The sequence below is a fragment of the Fusarium proliferatum genome (assembly GCF_900067095.1).
Source record: "Fusarium proliferatum ET1 genome assembly, contig: FPRO_scaffold006, whole genome shotgun sequence".
NCBI lineage: Eukaryota > Fungi > Ascomycota > Sordariomycetes > Hypocreales > Nectriaceae > Fusarium > Fusarium proliferatum.
Window position 1 is genome coordinate 139,268 of NW_022194795.1, and position 22,556 is coordinate 161,823.

Here is a 22,556-nt window from a genome sequence, read left to right on the forward strand (position 1 = left end):
ATGCTTGCGACGACCATTCTCTTCGCATCATTGCACACACCTTTGTGTCTAGCCGGTTCGTTGACCAAGTATTGACGGGGTAATTTATAAAATGGTACTACCATCCAAGATCCAGCCATCTCAACAGGACCCCACGGCCCAAGTGGCGTGCCGCTCTCGTACAGTAGTCCCCGGAGAAAGGAACGACGTCTCGGTTCAGAGAGGCAAGGTAGTCCAAGAGATTCTTATCACTCATGCCACCCTTCTTCGCCTGCTCCAACGCGGGGTCAGCCAAGAGGATTTGGCATACGGTGGAACAAGCAACGAGCTGACTTGCGTTTGCTCACCGCTATGTACAATGGGTTGTAGGTCACCACCGGAGCTCTCGACAGTCAAACATTAGGCTATGCAATGCGACATGCGTGAAGCACGCATAAGTGTCCTTACGAGATATAGCCTGTTGGTAATAATTGAATCAATTATGCGGTGAGAATCTGTGTCGTTTGTTGAGATTTCAAGTCGGTGATTCGAGGAGTAACAAAAAGGAGATAGGCTGACAGAGGAGGGAAACTGGCTATTTGTCGAAAGTCAACGTGATTTAACTCGGCGCTGCTCATCCAAGGAACTACTCGTAATGGTGTTGTCTAAATGAAGAACAACTCAAATCAAATCGCGGTGTACAACTGAAAAAGCTACCCTGCATCGTTTGACGCTATCCGAAGTGTACGCAGACATCATGATCTGAGCTGCAGTATTGTCTGGAAATCCTTCAATGGGGGCTAAATGTAACGACTTTGCTTATCAACGCATGTATTGTGTGGTGTAGAGGTGAAGTGTACATATGCTGTTGTGACGATGATTGATGAATGCTTGATTGCTTGATCCTGAGCCATGAGACAGTGAACATTGGATACCGTCCGCCCCACTAAGAGCTCGTCATTTGGGTGCCATCTATCCGTAAATGCACTGCGGTTCAACCCGCAACTCTCAAGATAGCGCCGGGCTTGACAACCAAACGCGCTGTAAAACCCTGGACACGCACGAGGTATCGGCCAGCGTGTTCCATCTGTTCCATCCCTGCTTCATCGTCCATGTGCCTTCGACGTTTTTTTGGACTTTTCTTGGCTTGGTGCCCCTCCCTGACAGGGACCAGGTGACGAGCATCCACACGACTCATGCAGGTCGACACTCAGCTCCACGCTCACTCATCGGCGCCAGAGTTGGCTTGAAATAAGCAACCAGTCAGACGCGAGGAAGCACACAGTATGGCTTTGAACAAATCCAATAGAACGGGTGCCCTGCGCTTTAGATCGGGTCATGGCACAATGTCTTGACTGCGACTGCTCATGGGGAAAGGCATTAGTTTACATGTCCGATGACCCCTCTCAACCAACATTCATTGCCTTCGAGGTTCACCCCTTGTGTGGTCCAAGTATGTTTTCGTTTGTATGTATGTTTGATTATGCAGCCCTCCACACGACACAAGATACTTTGCCAGAAAATACCGAAGGTTGTGTAGAGCGTGCTGATTGGTGTGTTGGCTCCAAGTCCGTTTAGACTTGGCCCTCGTACCGTCGAAGTGGTGCGGAGAAGTTTTTTTCTCATTTTCTTTTGCGGTATCCGATAGTCTTCTGCCAACCCTTCGTGTTACTCAGGCTAGAGGCATTTTCGCATGCTGGATGGTATTGGCGCTGAAGCGAGATGATTGCCGATCAGCATGAGATCCAGTGGCTGATACAAGCCGCAAGTCAGTAGTCTAACCACCAACGCAAACAAAAACACCACGACATGTGGCCCATCTAATCATGTTGTTCGAGGCAAATGCTGTGTGCATGATGGCAGAACCGAAGGTCCGATCGCGGAGCTGACCACATCGAATTGGAAGCAGAGCCACAAATCCAATAGACAACATCGTGACACCAGTTCAAGTGACAAATGAATTGGCCAACAAAGTCGAATCCTCCGATGAGACAAGCCTGGGGTCAAAGTCTATCATTGGCCAGAGCTCCGGCCGCACCAAATCGCTGGATGCCGGATCGTTGCGTGTCACGAACGCTGAGGGTGGAGCAAGGCTCCGATTCTCTGGGAACCGGGACAGAAATCTGGGCGCTATCAAAGACGGTGCTTGTTCCAGTGACTTGCAGTGAGCCAATCAGGGGCGTGACCCTTCTGTCTGCCCCCAGCCACATCCAAGGCACGGGAGCGGCGGGATTCTTTAGCTTTGGGCAATAAAAGTCTGTTTCGGAGGGGCGTCTTGTATCTGCGGAGCTTCAAGTCATTCCACAAACACTCATCAGCTGAAAATCCTCAGCCACTGTTTCTCTTTGTATGGGGAGTCAAGACATACATAGGCAAAAAGATAATGTGTGGATGTATCTGTGCTGCGATTGCATCCCTTGCCGTAATAACCTGGCCCTTAGCATCATGTGTGTGTGGGATGGGCCAACACGTCGCTTGCGTCAGATTATAGCAGGCATCATCAACGAGCACAGTAGGCCGTGCCTCCAAAACTTTGTAAAACGCATATCGGGGAATCGATTGTGTGAGAACAGGCACGGCTATGGCCTGAGCCGTTCACAGAAAAGGCTCTTCCCGTTCCGACCGTGTACGCCCAAACCCTCCTTTCGCCATGCATTCGCTGGCTGTGCAGAATTTGCCTTGACCTTGTCAAATAATACCGACCAGCATTGCACGATGTTACGGTTTTGCTTGCTTATGCATGATGATATGTAGCGTCTGCAGAATGTCCAATCTCACGCCTTGGTGTTAATGTTGCTGGACCATAGAGGTCTGGAGGAGGCAGGCTTAGCCATATTCAGGTGGCTGACCGCTAAACACCGGAGTCAGGCTCCCTTTGATGCCTCTGCCCTTCATTTCATTGCATTGCTATTGACCACAAACAAGCCTATGGGGGCGTTAACTGGGCCTGCTCGGTTAAATCAGTGAGTCAATTGGTACTAACTAAATGCCTTCTGCCTGTTCTCGGCATGGTGCAGGGACCGTTCGAAGAATGCCAACCCAGAAGATACATACTTGCAGCAAAGTGAGGCGAGTCGGCCAGTTTTGGCCAAGGATGATAATCCATGGCGAGCGCAATCAAGGCTGGCAAAAAGTGCGAGCATATGACCCAATTGTCGGTAAGCAACTGACAGGTATCGTCGTGGCATGAACTGGCAGAGTGCCAAAATTGACGCAGTAGTGGTGGTTTTATTGGTGGGCCTGGCTGGGGTGGTCTGAGCCATACGGGGCATGCGGCTTCTAGGTGCGCGTCGGGCCGCAAGGGCTGTCCCGTCCGAAGGAAGGAAGGAAGGAAGGGTTTTTGTTGAAGGGAGACAATTTTGGCCAACCCGGCAAGCCGCGTCAAGTCCGCTTCACGTGAAAGGTCTCGAGCTGTGAATGGGCAGAAGCTGCAAGTCAACCATGAGTCGTCACAAGCGACGATAGAGAGGATCAACAATCGCTAACACTGGCGAATCTTAGCTACAAGGGGCCTTGTGCTGGGGCGTCATGCCCAGACTTGACAAAGGTGTTGCAATTAAGTCGTTTCATCTTTGGCCAGCCTCCCAGCGTTGATGTTCATCCTGCAGCAGACGTGGTGCGCTAGACTCAGGCGGACATGGATGTACATTGAACCGAGACATTCGGCTGCCGAGCAAATAGCCCAATCCTGAAGTACAAAAGGAGTAAGGATCAGGATGTGCATTCAACAGCTACAACGAGATGGTGCATTGCTATTGATGTATTTGCATGTGCGAGTTTCGATCCATCTGAAGAATTGGAGCAGAGTGTTGATGAGGCCCTGGTATGTACTCCGTACAACCAGATGAGCGGAGCTGCCAATCCCTGTCGATAGTGACTTTGTTTTGTGGGAGAAATTACGAGGAAGCTGGCCTATCAGAGCACTGATCTTTCTCCTGTCGACAGCCTAATCATTGAGTCTTCTTTCTCTAGCCCCTAACAAGGAAGAAGGAAAGGAGACCAGGGCCTTAGCCAAGTCAATCATCACAACGACAACCGTTCCATGCCTGGAGCGAGAGACTTATCTGCCAGGGGCTTGTGAATTGTTGGTCGAATAAAAACAACCGGATGGGATCCCGGAATACCCTTGGCTTCTTGATCGTCGCTCACATGATCGATTCTGGCTGCAGGGAAATCTGTTGAGGCACTGTAACAGTGGACTTGCCAGCATCCACTGCGATGTTGTCAGGGCTTGCCGGTGAATCTCTCATACATACCTTATGTACCTATTCAGTACCTAGAGCAGCGAAAAAAAAAAAAAAAAAAAGGTATAAGATCAGTGGGGTAATAAATTAAAAGTAATGGCATTGGATGTTTCGTCTTGTCGCTGGATGGATATATGATTGTAGAGGTAGAGGGTGCCCTAAGCTGAGTGCATTGAACCCCTGTCGCCCCCGTTTCTCACTGATGTTGGTTGCCCATTGCCACTGAAAATACCCGAAAACAGAAATTATAATTCCCTCAAGAAACACAATATCCAAGGATGAATGTCTGACTCATAACGAAGTCGGGATACTTCTTTTTGGGTTTGTTGAAATATCCGAGGCATGTCTTATCATAGTACTTAGGGAAGGTGAGCATTGCGGTTCGGGCATGGGCGTCTGGTGGCAGAAGGAAGGTACCTTCTTCTGTAAACACGTTTGATTTCGGTGGTACCTTCCAACTACTAACTAAATGCCATTGCCTGCCACCTTCTTTTTCGATATCGCGCTTTCAGTGGAATGGGCACGGGAAATTTCTTGCCTGAGACGCGAGGCACTTTGTCATATTAATGGACTGATTCTCAGTTAAGCCTCTTGGATCTTTCAGCGCACCCTCCTCCTTGATGCAGGTCTCAATCGGACACACTCTTTTATTTCATAGCAAGCTGTTGTTTTCTTACCGTGTCTCAACTTACAATTGCTTTTCCCTTTGGGTCCCCGTGACCAATAACAAGCGTAGATTCGATCGGCCCCTTCGACTCGACGATCTCCGTCCAGGACACAGTACATACCATCAACAGCTACCGCATGCCATGGGTTGACAGTAAACGGGCCGGGCCATAGAGTTCACGAGTCCACTCTTTGATGAGGGCCAATCAATAACATATATGCAGCAAAAAGGCGAGGGTCTAACGCCGCCAAAGCGTCACTAGAGAAACGATCGATAATGCACTTCAGTACGGAGTACCCAAGTCCTCATACGAAGAAGACTCACGGCATGTCGTGGAGCCAGATGAGATACGATTAGTGCTATGCATCAGAAAGAAGCAACGACCTCGTCATCATGCGGTAAAGCTGGTTTGTATTCTATGTAACTCAAATATCCATGTATGATTCACCTTGGAAGCTGGCTAATACAGCCAGTCTGACCCATGCTGACAGCTTGCGAATCGATTGGTCAGGAAACACAAAGCAAAGCTGACAGTCAACAACTGAGACAGTTACTCTAATGCACGGCGCTCTGTATAGCCTATGTACTGATGCAGACGTGCAGAGATGGCATAAAATTCAGTTTTGGCGGTGGACCAGACTTTTCGACAACAGCCAAAAAGCAATACAGCTGAAGGATATCACGCCCACAAACTCTTTTATTTCCACGAACGCCATATCAAATATCTGCGCCGCAATGATGTTCAGGCTGTTCCGAATCCCCGGGGCTGGCGTCAGGATTGACATTGCGGCTTGCACCATAAGCTGCCGCCACGCTCGCTTGTCACAATCTCGACTCCATCTGGAGGGTCCACCTCCAGAGGCCTGGCTGAGGCAAGGCCCGGTCCGCCAATCGCACACGTCGGCCAGCAATCACGTGAGCTGGAGCTCATGCGGAAGATCCTTGCTAGCTCGAGTTGACTGCATGTCTCCCGCAATCAGTCCCAATTTTCCTCGGGCGCCGTGGCTTTAATGGTCGGGCCGCCATACCTTAATGAGACAGGCGAGGCTACCGTCTCATGGATTTGATTTGCTTGTCGACTTGCAATGTGATAACGGAGGGGGGTCAGCCCGAGGGGGGTGTCAAGAAAAGTCGAGCAGTCATTTTTTCCCTTATGGCGTGGCAGCGACCCAAATGTCTGGCTCTCTAGACCACCAACAAAATAAAAATACAACACTGCATGCAGAAGGAATCCTGGGCCTGGAGGGGAGGGAGAGGAAAAACCAACGAGAACAAGGGTTGGCGGCTGCAGCTACAATTGCATCCATCCATCAAAGCCTGCCACGTCGCAATTTCACGGCGCGGCACGGTCGCTGGACACTTCGCGCCATCCCGGGGGCTGCATGTCATCCTGCGCCCTCAAGACCCGGGTACACATTACAGTGCGAATTTGGTAAAAGGGGCGCAGAAGCCGATTTCTTTGCCAATATTGGAAAAGAAGCCGCCGTCAGTCAGCCCCTTGTCACTTCCGCTTCATTCCCCTCTTCGGCAAAGGAGCAAGCCAATTATTGCCGTGTCCACACCTCAATTCAATAAACAGGAGGGACTTGAAGAAAATACTGTGTATGTCATGGGCCGTTTGATGCCTCGTTTGCACGTACATGTGTGACGTGACACTGGCCTCAAGATGTCTACAGAACTACGAAGCAAGCAAGTGGTGTTCTTTGTCCAGGTACTATCGCACCACGAGACCTCGCCTGCATGCACGGCGACCTGCAGGCTGAAGAATGCGCGTTGATCTGGCCTGGAGAGTGCCATTTTATGACAAGACGGGAACGGGGCCCCTGCGAGAAAACACGCCCCTAGTTCATTCTTTGCTCTGCTTCAACTTGATGATGAATTGTAAACACCTTGCATTTGTTGTGGTAACAATTGTCTCGGTCTTTGTCCAGCGATTTCTCGTCCATTGCAGGTTCAGCCAGCCCAACCGCGATAATGTCTCCGTTGAGCGGGTCCAAACAACCCTCGATGCCGGTCACCAGTGATTCAGGCGACCAGCAAAAGAACGGACAAGGACTGGTACAGAACGCCGTCACGGAAGACCTTCTGCCGAACCTCGAGGTGCCGTGAATCCCGGTACCCGTACGGAGCAAGCCTTTGGTGAAGCTCGCAACCCCCGGGCTCCAGAAAAAAAAAGGTATCTTGCCATGGCAGTTAAGCGGTGAGGTGGCCGACCTGAGTCCAATACTCCGTATGCATGCGTCCGACACTTGCATTCCTTTTTATCTGCAGAGATCATCGTTTTCATTCGTTTGCGTTGTGCCGGCTCGTATCCCAGTCGGGCGGGCGAAACTACTTTGGCGGAATTATTATCAACACCCTCGTAAGACATACAAATAGTGATAGAGTGGCCAGAGTGGTCAACAAAAGAACTGCCGGCCAGGGGCAGGCAAACAGACCTGAGACAGTAGGTAGATGCACATCGCCTTTCCTGGAATGACCTATCTACTGCAGCACTCGAGATGCATCGTTCTTACCGCTTCAAAAGAAAGTAGCTTCTGCGGGATTGTATCATCCCTTGCAGGCCCAGCGATCAGCGTTGGGCGAGGTGAAACCCCGCCCTTTCTTCTCTTTGGGCTTTGTGCATATCCAGGGCTCACAAGGCGGGATGCCATCTCGTACCACTTTGCTGGTTAGACGGCTGCATGGCCCTTGACACCGTGACACCTGGGACCTTGTTTTGTACACAGATGGAGCATCGGAATGGGATAGGGGACGGGGAATGCCTGCAGTCGACTGTTTACATGACTGTTTCTTGGTTGCAATACGACCACGACTGTGATCACTGACTGTCATGTACTTTTCGATACGTACTAACTATGCCTTAATTGTACCATCAGTGCACCCCTCGCGGTTAGCGGACCGGTGCGCTCGTGCAGCCGCAGGATCACGGATCACCCGCAATTCGATCCTGGGTTGAGTACTCACAAGTTCTCTGCTGCACGTACCCAGTCAAATCGTCAAGCACAACCTGTCCAGGGCGGCCACGTTTGTTGTCAAGGCATCTGCAGTGTTCTACAATGAACGGATCATTGAATGGCTGCTGTATCACTCCAACCCAGACAAGTTGAGGAACATGTTTCATCGACCACCAGGTGCAAGTTGCACTGCGCCGTTTGTTGCGGTGTAGTTGCTATCAATGGATCAAGCTTGGCTCAGAGCCTCTAACCAACCTAACGGGCGGGAGATCTGGCTGCGCTGTTTTACTCGTCATAGAGCAAAACTGCATTACCAGTATCAGAACAACCCTCAATCAAGTGCGGGGTCTTTCTTTTTGGTCGGCGACTTGACAATGGATGGTGGAGATATCATTCAAAACTCTGCGAACATATGTCTGCGACACGAAATTAACTGCCCGAAAAGTCCCCGCTGCAGCTTGTATAAGACAGCCAAACTGAGTAGTCGATAGAGGTTTGTCTTACATCGCATCAACCGCATTCGACTCTCTGTGAAACCACATTCAGGCTCTCGAAAGTCACCGTTTGTCTTATGCAACCATACTTGCTCATCCTCCTGTACAACTTGGTCACTGTTTCACCTAGCACCGATCCCGACATTGCAACCATGACCGACGTCGTGTCCGAAAATCAGGCTTATTTTGGGTGCGTATAATGAATGAGCGCTTGTTCCCTGTATAGGATGATCGTTGCCAAACCCTTTGGGCGCGTGCGGTTTGCTTAAGTTACTGGTCGTCTTTTCTTATGCTCCAAGGTAGCAGAGCACACTACGGCATGCGATGCAGTGCTACACAATTCACCCAAAGTCCGTCGCTGATGTAGTACAATTATAGCAAGATCGCCACCGAATATGACCAGCGCAATGCGGATGCGATTGTGCAGCTAGAGCGCGGCATCCGAGAGAGGATTCCATTCATTGGTGTCAAGCAAGATGCGAGGTTGCTAGACTACGCTTGTGGCACCGGCATGCTTTCGAGGGTACGAGTTCCCCCCCCCAAAAGAGATGAGCTCCGAGACGTTGACTTGGACTGACAGTGGGTTGCAGGTCTTAGCACAGCATACAAGTGAGGCTATAGGCATTGACTTGTCGGAGGAAATGGTCAGGGTATACAACGCCCAGGCTCAAAGCCATGTCAGTACCATCCACTAGTCCATCGCATGAGCATGAAACTCAGTTACCACGCATTCGAACCCCTTGAAGCTCTCCAAACAGACCTGAATATCCTAACCGCGTACAGGGCTCTTCCCGCCAAGCCTACCAAGGCAATCTGGCTGATCCTAAGGACCCCTCCCCAACAGCCTTTGCTGATAGCAAGTTCTTCGGATTCGACGTTGCAGGCGTGGGGCTCGGATTCCACCACTTTGACAAGCCCGATCTAGCATCCAAGCAATTGGCCGAGCGCCTCAACCCAGGCGGTGTCCTCTTCATCATTGACTTTGTTGCCCACAAGATAGACCCCAAGGATGCCGCTCTGCGTGGTATAACACATCATGGGTTTATTGAGGACGAGATCAAGAAGATGTTTGAGGATGCTGGACTCACAGACTTTGCTTACCAAGAGCTCCCGGAACCTATCACATTCAAGGATTGTCACGGCCATGATCATAGCCACGGGCATGGTCATAGTCATGGCCATGGTCATAATCACGAGCACAACGACGACAACCGAAGCAGCAGTGGTGAGCATGTTCAAGGCCACGGGATGAAGAAGGGCTCAACTACGACTAAGAGGATATTCATTGCCAGAGCGTCCAAGCCATAAAAGGGTGCCTATCTCGCCGGCCCTTAACAATACGTCACCCAGCACCAGAGGCAAGTATATGGCCCTCAAGGATGCACTAGAGCAATTTGTACGGTGCCAGTAGTTCACGACGCAAGGTGCCGATGGTTGTCATTCTGGCATTCGGCTTCCAGCGTCTTGTTCAGTACCATTACTTAGCTGAGTAAAGAATAAGTCACACTGACACCTATAATTACACAATATCTCTCCGACGATGTGTCTCATACGTGATCAGTGGTAGTTCCTAGAACAATGGTAATCTGAAGCCATCTACTCTGTACAGCTGTTGTAGTCAAAGCCTGTCTATCCAGAGTACCCAGCTCTCTCAGTGCTCCTACTGGCGTTACATCAGCCACCAGACACTGGAATGAATAACGAGACTCAAGTCACATTACAAGCCCAATTACAACCCAGAAACAGCCCGTCTGATCCAACAATCCGGTCATGCTTTAGTAAAACAACCGTTCGTGACCGGAGGCTACTACTAGTCCGGCGTGAGTAAGTCAGCCCTTCGTCCTAGCAACGACTCCTTCCGACGAAACCTCTCCCTTCAAGTTTTCCCTCACACCCTTATACCCAACTGGACCGTCCCGTCCCGCCCTTGCGGTCGAAAAAAGCTTTGTCCGGAGGAGGAGCCGTAGGTAATGGTGTACGGATGCATTCTTCCGGCAGCAGCCAAGCCACTTTCGATGTCAAGGGATGAAGTGAATCATTCTTGGCACATTAGTCGATGAATAGTCGAAGCAGGCTATGGGAAATTAGAGATATCGTCGGTAGAAGAAAAGACGAGAAGGGAGGGAAATGGCTTGTCCGGGGCGGTGCGATCCCGTGTCTGGTAGGCGGGAAAAGGATATCATATGAGAGTCGCCCCTTCAGCCTCATCCGCGCTTCCAGAACGCCCATAGCAAGGGTCTCCCAACTCGTGCAACAAGGCTTTGCTCTGTTGAAGTACTTTTGGCCACGCCCTTTGTTATTGAAAGGCATTAGGCGGATCTTGGTAAATAAGTGTGAAACACACTTTTATTGTTGACGCTGGTGCCACCGAGCGGAGGTCTGGTCATTTCCGTCGAATGCGCCAGCTCAAGTGCACGAGATACGTATCGATGACATTAGCCCTGCCGTTGTCTGTGCGAGGTCAGCTTCGATTATTGAAACGTCTGTTGGTCGTGTACGGAGTAGTGACCGAGTGATGCAATGTCAATGGGGTCTGATCGTCGGGAGATTATGAGTTACCATCTCTGGACTAGGGGGGACTTGGCTCAGCTGCTGGTGCGATCCGAAGATATGTTCATTAAACAATCAATTCTATGCTCTAGGAAACCATTTGGATGCCAATTCCTGAAAGATGTTGGTCTTGACAAGAGGCTAATCTTGGCCGTCAAGTTCAACGACAAAAGCGCCACCGAGGAGAAGGGCCGGCTCTTCGATTCTATGATGCTCGTAGCTTGTATGTTGTCAGTGAGTTGGGCAGATGAAGAAGAAATAAGCCCCGTTGACTGACCTGAGTGTTCCAACACCACCTGCCTCCAATAAGAAAGTTGGTCCTTCTCGCAAAGCGTAGCCAGCCCATCTCATAGCAAAGGCACGCAAGATGTGTCCGTGGGCAACAAGTAATACGTCACCGCATTGATCGCTTCCTTTGTCCATGGCTGGCTTGTGATATTTCTCACGAATCTCCTCTATCAATTGGTCAAGTCTTCTGGTCACATCGTGGGGAGCCCTGTGAAAGTGTTAGATGGAAGAACCATTGGACGTCGATCATCAGATATAGGGTAGTCAGGTTTAGACAAATACTCACTCCCCGCCAGGGCATCCATCCTTCCATATGTCCCAGGACCCTTTGATCCCTTGCTCAGCTCTGATCTTACGAATCTCAGGTGTTGTGATTCCTTCATAGTCACCGTAGTCCCATTCTCGGATGTAGTCCGTGACCTCCACCTCGGCTTCACATTGAAGGCCAGTACCATTAGGAGCACCGTGAGGTGTCCAAGGAAGAGGGCGGTTCAGCCCGAGGTTGAGAAGTTCAAATGTACGCTGGGCGCGTTTTCGTGGTGAAACGTAGCTGGGCAGCGTATTAGTTCACTCTAGATCAGATAAAATCAACTTTGCTTGGTGATAATGCGACGCGATTGGAATTCCGAACTCGCTGGCTCTTCTTGGAAGACTTCAATGCGAAATTCGTTCTACATGAGGCCCTGCCAGGAGTACTCCCATACTGATTGTTTGGAAATCATCGTCAGTCGAAGGAGACTTACATGTGAGCAATCTTCTTGGGGGCAATGAGACGATCCGGCCCAACAAGAGCCTTTCCTGTAGCTCTAACACGCTTCTCGCCATTGGCAGTGAGTGGGATATCAGTCAAGCCAGTATGACGGCCATCAAGTGACCATTCTGTCTCGCCGTGGCGAATAAGAAAGACACGCGGAGTTGACATATTTGGAATGTTTGGAACTTGATGGGGAATTCCGCGAATTCACTTGAATTTAACCCAGTAGCGTGCCAAGCGTCTAGACTATATCAAGCCCGTGAGACTCTGAAGAATTCTGTATCAGGTGTCAGCCAAGCTTGTCGAGTGGTCAGAAGGAATATGATCTGACGTGACAGTGGCCTGGTGATGGCGGGGTCAAACGAACCACGTCAACGTTTTGAGAGGTATTGTGGATGAAATGGAAGTAGCAGGTATTCTATTTCACACGAAAAGAGCTTGTTAAGGCAAGAAAACAAAAACGAAAAACAAATCTCCACCTAGAAAAGGAGGAGGAAAGATGGCGAATGGATTATCTCCAACCTTGATTTTGGTGTTGAGGATGAAGTGGATGGATTACGTTTGGGTGACAAACCCCGCTGTCTCATCAGTCAGGTACCATGTGGAGGGGTAAGGTAAGGTACCTTCCCATTGACGTTCTTTCAACGTAAACACGCCCATTTTTGGAAAGAACCTAACCCACAGAGTACCTACCTTGGACTACCTTACCTAGACTCTCAAGGGTCCTTCTTGCAGAATAAATGCTGTTGCTATTATTTGCGGCGGCCGCTTCTGTCGCTTGCCTAATCGCAGTGGTTGAAATTACGCGTGTCCATCCATGGGGCGTATCAGCTTGCGTCTCTGCTTGAAGTATTACGCTGTAGGTGAGATACCTAGTGGTCGAAACAATAAGTGAAACTCCTTATCCTCACGAGAACACGATAACTACCTAATTAAGGCACATGAGAGATGACTAGATAAATAAACAGCCATGAATATTAGCCTCGCCAGGTGCAAATGTCCCAAAAATGTAATTTGCGAGTCTCGATAAACTCTGTCAATCATCCATTACCGTTCCTTCTGTATGAACATGAGAAAACTTTCCATTTCTTTGACTTCTGACCTTCTTTGTTCATCTCCTTGTAACCTGATTCTTCACCTTCTAAATCTAAGTACCTACGAAGGTCAACTCAAATCTTTATAATCTTACCAATCCTTACCAATATTTTACAGACTCCCTCTGACCTCAACCTCCCCAAGCCGTGACATCAAGGATACCTCATTCCCCCACGATGCCCCTCATCCCCACTACACCCACTACTCCTTGCTTAGTAAGGCCACCGCTACCGCAAAAGATCCACTCGGCGCCCAACCTCCGTGATGCCGATAATTCTTCCTCCTCCGTGACGGTGACCCGGCGATCCGCCTCCGACTCTATTAAAGATCCGACGCCGTCAACTCCTCCGATTGAGCTTCAATGCCTTGATTCCAGATCAAAAACATTGTCTCCACTACCGCTCAATCTATCACGACCGACCCTAAGCTCCACGAATTCGTCCTCCTCGACATTGGGTTCATATTTTACTGCTGACAAGCTGTCACGCCGACAGCGTAGTAAGCTTTCAGAAGAGATTTGGAAGGGATACTGGTGATAAATACGAACGACCTACTGGACAATAATAACGCATAAAATGGCGGTGCATCAGTGGACAAGACAAGAAAAGTTCAAGCGCGGTGTTTGGGCTGTTGCCTTTGCGGCATGCATTTTTGCTGGCACCATCACGGGCGCACAACTAAAAACAGACAACGAGAAGAAAGAGGTATGGCAAACAGAACAAATCACAAAGAACCTGACTAATCACTGAGACAGGCAATTCAAGAGTTCCGGGCGACATCCCCCAACGAACAAATAGCTGCTCTCCTATCCCAGCGAAAAACTTTGTTATCACAAAAGGCTGTACTCCAAAGGAAAATGGATGACTTCGAAGTGCGTGTCAAGGAACGCGAGGCTGAGAAGGCGAGAGAAAAGGAAGGCCCATGACTGTGGCAAGGTTTATGGACTGGTGCGGTTGTATTATTGTGTTGTAACTCTATGGGCATCTTGTTGGAAACGAAGCAAAGGCGTTATGGATGGCTAAAAGGTGGTTTTACTGGACACAGGCATCTACTAAACATACATCATAGAACGAACCTCGAGGGTGTAAAGGATTAGAAGCTTCCGCCGAGACATATGATTGTTTAATTAACGTTTTATTGATTGAGTTATATGTCATACCCTCTCCCTACGCCTGACCGCCCTGCCATGCCATGGCATGCTCCTGTCCGTTTTTATTCATCAATTCATCTAGCACCATTCCCAGGTGGCCATACTTCTAGTGAAGCCCGCCCTAGTAGCGCTTTTTACTCCAGGACACCCTCGGCAGTGGGCAGAGGAATGGCTCGGTACAAGAGGATGAGAGCAGAGTGAGATTCGCCTCCACCGGCGAGAGTCGCAATCTTCTCAGCTTCAACCTCTGAAACCTTGTCGTCGTTGAACCACCACCACTTGCCGTCCTCCTCACCTTTCTTGCCAGTCTTGGGATCAACGGGCGCAGCCTTCTTGACATATGAGGTGTAGTGGCCACTGTCGGCGCTGGCACCTTGATGTGTCACGACACCTCGGAGCTCGTAGAGACCAGACTGATTGGCACCATCGTCGTTTCGCAACTCGGGGTTGATGAGAGCGTTGAGCTCCTTCTTGGCCTCAAGAATGGAAGCGTTTCTCTCGGCCTCGATGTCGGCGTCTGTCTTGTATGTCTCGCCCTCCTCGCCCATGACAACGTCGCCATCTGCTGACTTGCCCTCCTTCTTCTCGGCCTCCTTCTTCTCCTTCTCGGTGGGAAGACCAGCACCGCCTGGGATATCGCCGACGTCCTGATCGTGAGTCTTCTTACGTCGCTTACGGGCCCGCTCGATATCCTCTTCATCCTTGCGAATCTCACGAACCTTGTCGCGCACAGGAACAAGAGCCTTCTTCAATTCGTCCGAGCAGAACTCAACAATATCAAGCTCCATGGGGAAAGTAACCTTTCGCATGATCTTGGCCTTCTTCTGAGTCTCTCGCTTCCAGAAAAAGCGCACAAAGTGCACTGTCAGGTACTTAGGAGCACGAGAGATCTTGGAAGTCTTCGTGTAGACTGCGTCACGACCCAAAACTTCCGACTGCTTCTCAAGCTTCTCTTTCAGGGCGGCGGCAATGCCATCTCGCAGATGATTTGTTGAGCTATCAATGTGGCAGTTGAGCTTGGCGAAGCTCTCCTTGTTAGTGATGGGTTGCTCGCCAGCATTGCGCGCCTCTTCCTCATCACACTCCATTACCGAGCTGAACTCGCCAGACATGTACTTCTCCACGAAGGAGGTCTCCGAGGCGTTTTCGCTCTTGATGCGGAGCTTCTGGTTAAGTTGCTGCACAATTTGGGACCAAGCCTCCTCTGCATCCTGCTGAGCAAAGCCTTGTCCAGTCTTGGACTTCTCCGCAAACTGGGGAAATACCACTCGCAAAGCGTTCAAGAAGTTCATGGGAGGGAAGGAGTCCTGAGTTTCTCCCATTCTCTTATACAAGCTTGACAGTTGAGATGCCAAGTCCATGTTCGTGCCTGTCATCATAAAGCTGCTGGCGTTGCCATCGGGTTGGTACGTGTCGAGTGCCTCCTGGAGCTCTGGAATAAGACGTAGAGTCTGGAGGGTTGAGTTGAGATAACATGTATTTCCAAGGTTGATAAGACCGGCGGGTGTCGCACCAACTTGTTGAGCCTGCTCAGCCTCTGTCATATCCTCGACAAACTTGATCGCTTCCTTTGGTCGGACAAGGGCGTCACCACCAGCGCTTGGGGTACCCATCATCATAATGACCTGGCCGTTCTTCAAGCCGAGTTTGCTCATATCGGCATCATCTTTGAGTTGACCACCCTTGAGCAAGATCTTTTGGCGTTCGGGTTCGACGTTGGTCAAGCTGAACATTTGGAGTTTGAAGTCCTCGCCAGTAGAGCTGGGGTCGATCTCGACATCGTGTTTCTTGCCTTGGTGTTTCACCACGACTATGGTCGGTCAGTACCTGTTTGTGCAGTTGGGCTAGAGACCATGAAAACGCGGGCATGGAAAATTACTGACCTGATATAGATGACATGGTTTCGGTCTATCGGAGCTCAATCGTCGAAGGAGGGGTGCAGTAAGACCAATTTGAGTCTGCCCAGGCACTGGATGCCTTCTATTCGGAGGATTTGTAAAAGAAGGATCTAAAAGAAAATATAATAGCAGAAGAAAAAAACAAATCGTCCTGAGTCAGCGTCCCTTTGCTCAAGGTCGGTGTTTGCAAGGCGTGGAAGATGCTAGAGGTGCGTCACCAAGTGGTACCTGGACGAAGGCGATATGTTAGTGGGGAAAGCGGTGTAGCTTCCGCGGGGCAACCAGAGAGAGAGAGCTGTGGCTATGATGTTATCAAGCCACAGGCGGCTCTTGAGGCTCAAGCTTCACACGTGAACCTCTCCAACTTTCCCCCATCATCGCTCCACCCTAAAGACACGGGAAACGTCGGGCCTGGCGACGCCTCACTAACAACTGCGCCTCACCTCACCGAAGCTCTCCAACCTCCAACATCAACGTCGACCAACCCCGCCGAGCTCCGTGTTCACCGTCGACATCTACATTCGTACTACCTCTAGTTGATTGAGGACGTCTGAGGACGTATTTGTTGTCATGGTACATGCTCAATGATATCTCACGATCCAGACCGCAAGCTGACAGCTATCCCCCGCTTAGTCTCAATCCCTCCGACCCTACCTGCAATGCGTACGCAGCAGCTTGACCGCCGCGCTCACACTGTCCAACTTTGCTTCCCAGACCGCCGAGCGACACAACGTTCCAGAGATTGAGGCCCAGACGTCCCCCGAGGTCCTACTTCAGCCCTTGACCATCGCGCGCAACGAGAACGAGCGTGTCTTGATTGAGCCCAGCATCAACTCCGTCCGTATCAGCATCAAGATCAAGCAGGCCGACGAAATTGAGCATATTCTGGTCCACAAGTTTACAAGATTCTTGACGCAACGTGCAGAGTCCTTCTTCATTCTGCGGAGGAAACCCATCAAGGTCGGTTAATGGTCGTGCGATACTCAATTGAGTTACCCCTGACTAACGTTGTTGTAGGGTTATGACATTTCTTTCCTGATAACAAACTTCCACACCGAGGAAATGCTGAAGCACAAGCTTGTCGACTTTATTATTCAGTTTATGGAAGAGGTTGACAAGGAGATCTCTGAGATGAAGCTATTTGTGAGTAGTTGGACTGTAACCCTACGCAACTCCATGCTAACTTGTCATAGTTGAATGCTCGAGCACGATTCGTGGCCGAGTCTTTCCTTACACCTGTAAGAATGATCCATCACAATTACCACAACCTATGAGATTACTGACCTCGGCAGTTTGACTAAACCCCTCAGCTGGTTTGAGGCTCGGAGTTTGCTTGGGAGTGTCGGTTGTCGCAATGTTTCTGTGATCAGGCAAAATGTATCAACCATTCGTGATAGCATTGAACTGCGGAGGCTCTGATAGGCGAGCCTCATGCCGTGGTGAGGAAGGAGGTTCAAGATAACGACATTAGACATAAACTTTGCCGACCTGACCGAATTGAAATGCGTATCATTCTGGAAACGAAGCCTTTATTGCATCTGACATAGTCATTCTTGGGGTAGAGGCCATGATTTCCAATCTTATGCCAAAATTAGTATGTAAGTTCTCAAATCAGAGTACTGCCAGTTGAGGAAGGAGGCATTGTCGTGATTGCCTCGTGGGATCAATGGGTCTTTACGTAAGGAATTAATATATTTTTGAACCAACTACCTTTATCTCATCCTTCACAATTGATCAACTTTCATTTTTCATAAGCATTATTGTTACCATTATCCTTCTTCTATCATTTACTGGTCACTGCCGAACTCAATTCTCACAACGGTAAGTGAATCACTGCCAATCACTTGCAAGGAACTGTCTCTGATATCCCCTTTCTATTGTGCTCTGCTTTCAGCCTTTTCTCTTCTCCTTTTTGAGACAAGTGCCTAGCACCGTCAAGCCAAAGCGATTCTTCACTTAACGTCTTTTCTTGGAGTCGATGGCTTGACCGTAGTGCTGCTTTGTTGCTAGGCAGCTTTTCTTTGACCTTCAACAACAATTCAACCACGAGTGTCCGTTGCACTATTTCAAGCTTGACAACACTAACCTGTCATGCCTGCATCTTCATCGCTTTGAATCAGTAACTGAGATTCTTCTACTTCTCTTTCTATCTTCTGCCTTTGGAGTTAGCATTATTTCTTTCCTTTATGCTCTAACACTGGCCACTCTTCAACCTTGACACTCTGGGCCATTCCGCTCTATCAACTCAGATCATCTTGTGATCTTTGAAGATAATTTGATCAAGGTTTGTATCCTTTGCCTTGCCCCAAGAAGCAGGAAACCTTTTCCTTCATCCATTCTGCAACCTTCAGCCAACGTTCTTCATCCTTGAAATACTGACTTCTGCCCAACACTTTCACTCGGCGACGCTAACTATCCATCAAGCATAGTGCTAGCCTTTAGATGCTCTGAAGGTGTTTCTTGGCTTTCTCGCCTACGCCCTTACGCCCACCATACACGAGCCCTGCGAACCGCCAAACCCAAAACCCGAACAATTACGCGCGCGTCTTGAACGCAGCTCTCTGATTGCGCCCGGATTCTTGATTCAGTAGTCTCTCTAACTCCACATCGTCTCCAGCATCAGCAGTGTGTTGCCAGTCCGTAAGTCCTCTTTCGCTTGTATTCTTTGGAAGCTGCCGGGAATATAAGCACCTGCAAACACTGTCGTTCCGTTCTTCTCACCAACTTGCCTGTATTTCATCTCGCGGCCGACTCCAACATGCCTTTCAAACAATAAAGCGGGGTTCAGGAAGCTCAAAAGACCGCGTGCACTCTCTGGGCGCAACCATCGTCTGAAGCACTTGCAAACACCCCCTCTTCATTCTTCATCTAAACTTGCCTGCAACTCATTCTTGGGATCACAGACTAACAGTGAATTTCAGGAAAAGCTTCTATAATCACGTGTGACCTTCATTGCTCTGCCCTTAAATTTCCGAACACTCCCCTGATCTCTTTCTCTTTTTTCTGTCATTCTACCAACGACTTCGGGTGCCTGAGCTTCTACCATCTTCTTTGATCTTCAACTTGTCTCAAAGTCAAACGACTGGTTGTAGACACTCAGCTCAGAAACACAGCTGTCTTTCCCAAATTGTGCCTCAGTGCCCGAAATACATCGGCACAAAGTTTCGACTGGTAAGCTTTTTTCGCACTCCTACCAAATACTTCCAACAACTATGGACCTATCTCTAGAGTATTGCAGTTCAGTATCTATTCGTTAAACGATATTTTGGTCAATGACATTAATATGCTGACTGACAACTACTTCAAGTTAGACCAAAACCGATCACCTCTGGGCTAACCAGATCGTTCTGTGCTTCCGATGGCTCACGGAGACTCCGGAGCCCAACGCTCTGGCCAGCCAGCTTCCAACCCTTCGTTCCAAGCACCGTCCTTCTATCCGCAGCCTCGCGGAACCCAAGGTTCGGACGGCGGACACCAACTCGAGGCTGCTTCGCATACAGTTTCCAACGCGAATTCTTGGGTCCCATCAGCCCAACAGGCTCTTCACAATGCCCTTCAGGTAAGTGCCTGAGACCCTCACTCGTATGGCTTCTCAATCACCCACTAACTCTGGGGCAGGCCAGCGGATATGCTGGTACTCAGCCTGGAATGAACATGGCAACGGCGCTGCCTGCACAGCACTCTGGCTTTGCTGGACCTCTCACAGCACCACCCAACAGCCCCTCGGACGGTGCTGCTCATACAATGTACTCAGTCATGTCATACGCCCCTAACGCTGTGGCCCCTTAGATGGGAGGCCACTACCAAGGCAATGGCATGAACATAATCGCTGAGACAGTCAATGGTACAATTGATGGCATGGTCAACAACAACAATGCTGCTCCTTCAGCATCTGGGCATGTTTCCCACATCATGGCTAGTGGTGCTACCCCTTCGTCCAACAATAGCCCTGAGCATGTTATCGTAAATGGATCGGCAAATGCTGCTACAACAAATGAGGCTTCTCGTGGCAATCACCTCACAAACAGCAACACTGGAGGTCTTGGTGGCTCAGGGATTGGCAATCATCTTCCCAATGGTACACAGCTTATTGTAAGTCTTAAGTTATCCTGCTTGTGTTATGTTGAGACATAAAGCCTTATGGCAAATCTACTTCAAGCCCCATTCTAACCTTGGCAACCCTAGGCTACTCAGCATACTCAGAGCAGCAACTCTGGCAGTGGAGGACAGACTAGCTTCATGTCCCCTCCCCGTGGTCGCTCATCGGCATCTCAGCCGGGCAGCCAACATTCTGCTCACTCTCATCCTGCTACTGGTGGCCAACAGTTCTACACCCCTATTGGGGTCTCCCAGACCACTGTTTACAACTCCAGCTTGCCTCAGAGTGTTTCATACAATTCGGGTCTTTCTCTTGCAAGCCCCAGTCACACTCCGCACCACTACAGCGGACACCGCATGAGTGCTTCGCAGTCTACTCCCAACTCGGGACCTAACCAGCATCTGACAGAGCCGCGAAATTACGCACCACGATCATCCGCCCACGGTATCAACAGCTTACCTCCTCCTCGATTCGACTTGGGTCTGCAGGCTACTCCTATGACACATGAGTCCACCCCCCAGGACCCTTTTGGTAGTCCCGAACGTGCTGAACCTACTGCATTGATTCCATTCCCGAATCTGCCCCCGCCCGCTGTACAGCAAGCCATGCTCGCGGCCCCTATGGCCGGACACTTAGCCAGCAACATGTCACCTGAGCTATCCAAGTTGGTAGACACTCCTTCAGGCCTTCCCACCTTTGAGACTGCAATGAAACCTGAGTTCTTTCCTTTTGCAAGCGGCCCTGGCTCTGCCAAAGCCTCTGTAGCCGGCGCTGTTCGTCTTAAGAACGTGAGTACCTGTTTAGTCTGAGCTTCATTTTGCTTTTCTGATCTCATTAGATACCCTTCTCAACCAAGCGCGCCGAGATTGTGGCTTTTATCGGCCGCAATAGTCGTATGTTGCCGGATGTGGAAGAGCCCATCCATATAATCATGGACAGGGCAACGTCCAAGACCATGGACGCCTTCGTGGAGTTTGTTACCATGGAGGATGCGATGCGTTGTGCCGAGAAGCATCACCAACATTCTCAGGCTGGCCGTGTGAGTCGTCTTGGGGAACGCTCCATTGAGGTTGAGCTGTCGAGCCAGTCTGCTCTCATGCAGGATCTCTTCCCTCTTGCTCACGGCGTGTTTTGGGATGGTGCAACTCCTAAGGTACTCCCAAACAACCATCAAGAGCCTTGGGAGAACTTCAAAGGATTCATCTCCCCTGAAGAGATGGTCATGCTCGTCAAGCATGTTGAGGTCCCTCATCGATCTCCATTCTCGAAGGAGTGCCCCCAGCGCCCCTACGAGTGCCTCATCAGCACTCTCCGCAAGTTTCCCTGGTATGCCGCTGACCACATCACCATTTCTCAGCGGGGTGCCATGTACAAGGCGACTATCAAGCTCCTTCGTCTGCTCAGCAGATCAGTTTCGCAGCAGGATGATCCTGTCAACCTCACCTCCCAGCTTTTTCAGCGAGTTGTTCAGACTGCGATGCAGTGTCATGGCTTTACCGCCCTTCAGAAGGATAACATTGCCTTCATGGTTCAGATGATCCCCATGGAGCAGCAGCGCCGTCACCACCAGCCGGCCAACGCCAACTGCTGGGTTCACCAGTACGCCATCACGCGAAAGCCCGATGCTCCTCTCGACCTTGTTGAGTGGTACATTCGTCTGATCCGTGAGCAGAGCACTCGTGATGTCCTGGTCCGCCCTATCCATGAGCGTACTGTCATTCAGGAAACACTCAAGGAGACTGATGAGTACTGGGGTTATTTCTTCAACGAGGTCAACTACATCCAGGGTCCTCAGTTTGATCAAATGACTCTGGGACAGTGTGCCTACCTCGAGCTTTCAGCTATTGAGCGGATCCTTGGCCGCGCTCTCGGCTATAACTGAATAAGCAGCTAGTGGTACCGTTCTTGTTCTGCTTCGGTGGCCTGCTGATAACAGCTTGATTTGCTCCCTGACTTTGCACATCACAATTCGGCCACCCGATTTGCTTTTTTGAGATGGCCTTATGAGGCTACTCATTTCGCTTCTTTTAGATTTCATTTTCTCACGACGCCTTGCATCTCAGCGTCGCACTGGACTATGTCACCAGTGATCTTTGGTCATCTTTTTCAACACCCAAGACTCCCTAGCCACTTCTTCGGCAATATTTGCTACTCAGCTTTTGGTTGACTTACTCGGGGCTAAGGCTAGAGGACCATAAAGACTGGAGGAAGAAAACGCGTGGCGCACTAATAGGCAGGATTTAATTCGGGGGCGAGGATGGATGCCAGCTCAGGGTTATACAGAGGACGCTAACATGGTTCGGAGTTTAAGGAGTTCAAGGGATATTGCCTGTATTTTTGGGTCACTTTAGAGTCTAGTAGCTGTATATAAAATAAATTAAAAAAAAAAAAAAACCTAAGAA

General features: G+C 49.8%; 7 protein-coding genes across 7 annotated transcripts; 5 read left to right on the plus strand and 2 right to left on the minus strand.

Annotated features, from left to right (window-relative positions):
• Positions 1-8,472: 8,472 nt before the first annotated feature.
• On the plus strand, positions 8,473-9,628 carry FPRO_09127 (uncharacterized protein; the record flags this gene model as incomplete). The annotated part of the gene is made up of 4 exons (XM_031232487.1): positions 8,473-8,510; positions 8,699-8,843; positions 8,911-8,997; positions 9,104-9,628. 4 exons carry the CDS (start codon positions 8,473-8,475, stop codon positions 9,626-9,628), a joined length of 795 nt encoding a protein of 264 aa, XP_031082418.1.
• Positions 9,629-11,011: 1,383 nt separating this feature from the next.
• On the minus strand, positions 11,012-12,080 carry FPRO_09128 (uncharacterized protein; the record flags this gene model as incomplete). Its single annotated transcript, XM_031232488.1, has 4 exons — positions 11,012-11,090; positions 11,148-11,366; positions 11,445-11,708; positions 11,902-12,080. 4 exons carry the CDS (start codon positions 12,078-12,080, stop codon positions 11,012-11,014), a joined length of 741 nt encoding a protein of 246 aa, XP_031082419.1.
• A 1,502-nt stretch (positions 12,081-13,582) lies between these two features.
• Positions 13,583-13,932, plus strand: FPRO_09129 (uncharacterized protein; the record flags this gene model as incomplete). The annotated part of the gene is made up of 2 exons (XM_031232489.1): positions 13,583-13,711; positions 13,762-13,932. 2 exons carry the CDS (start codon positions 13,583-13,585, stop codon positions 13,930-13,932), a joined length of 300 nt encoding a protein of 99 aa, XP_031082420.1.
• Positions 13,933-14,291: 359 nt separating this feature from the next.
• Positions 14,292-16,056, minus strand: FPRO_09130 (uncharacterized protein; the record flags this gene model as incomplete). The annotated part of the gene is made up of 2 exons (XM_031232490.1): positions 14,292-15,967; positions 16,041-16,056. 2 exons carry the CDS (start codon positions 16,054-16,056, stop codon positions 14,292-14,294), a joined length of 1,692 nt encoding a protein of 563 aa, XP_031082421.1.
• Positions 16,057-16,255: 199 nt separating this feature from the next.
• Positions 16,256-17,356, plus strand: FPRO_09131 (putative ARP2/3 complex 20 kDa subunit; the record flags this gene model as incomplete). The annotated part of the gene is made up of 5 exons (XM_031232491.1): positions 16,256-16,555; positions 16,689-17,015; positions 17,073-17,198; positions 17,249-17,293; positions 17,348-17,356. The coding sequence occupies 5 exons, from the start codon at positions 16,256-16,258 to the stop codon at positions 17,354-17,356; spliced, it is 807 nt and encodes a 268-aa protein (XP_031082422.1).
• A 2,057-nt stretch (positions 17,357-19,413) lies between these two features.
• On the plus strand, positions 19,414-19,844 carry FPRO_09132 (uncharacterized protein; the record flags this gene model as incomplete). The annotated part of the gene is made up of 2 exons (XM_031232492.1): positions 19,414-19,614; positions 19,674-19,844. 2 exons carry the CDS (start codon positions 19,414-19,416, stop codon positions 19,842-19,844), a joined length of 372 nt encoding a protein of 123 aa, XP_031082423.1.
• Positions 19,845-19,871: 27 nt separating this feature from the next.
• FPRO_09133 (uncharacterized protein) lies at positions 19,872-22,036 on the plus strand (the record flags this gene model as incomplete). The annotated part of the gene is made up of 3 exons (XM_031232493.1): positions 19,872-20,147; positions 20,241-20,942; positions 20,993-22,036. The coding sequence occupies 3 exons, from the start codon at positions 19,872-19,874 to the stop codon at positions 22,034-22,036; spliced, it is 2,022 nt and encodes a 673-aa protein (XP_031082424.1).
• Positions 22,037-22,556: the final 520 nt, after the last annotated feature.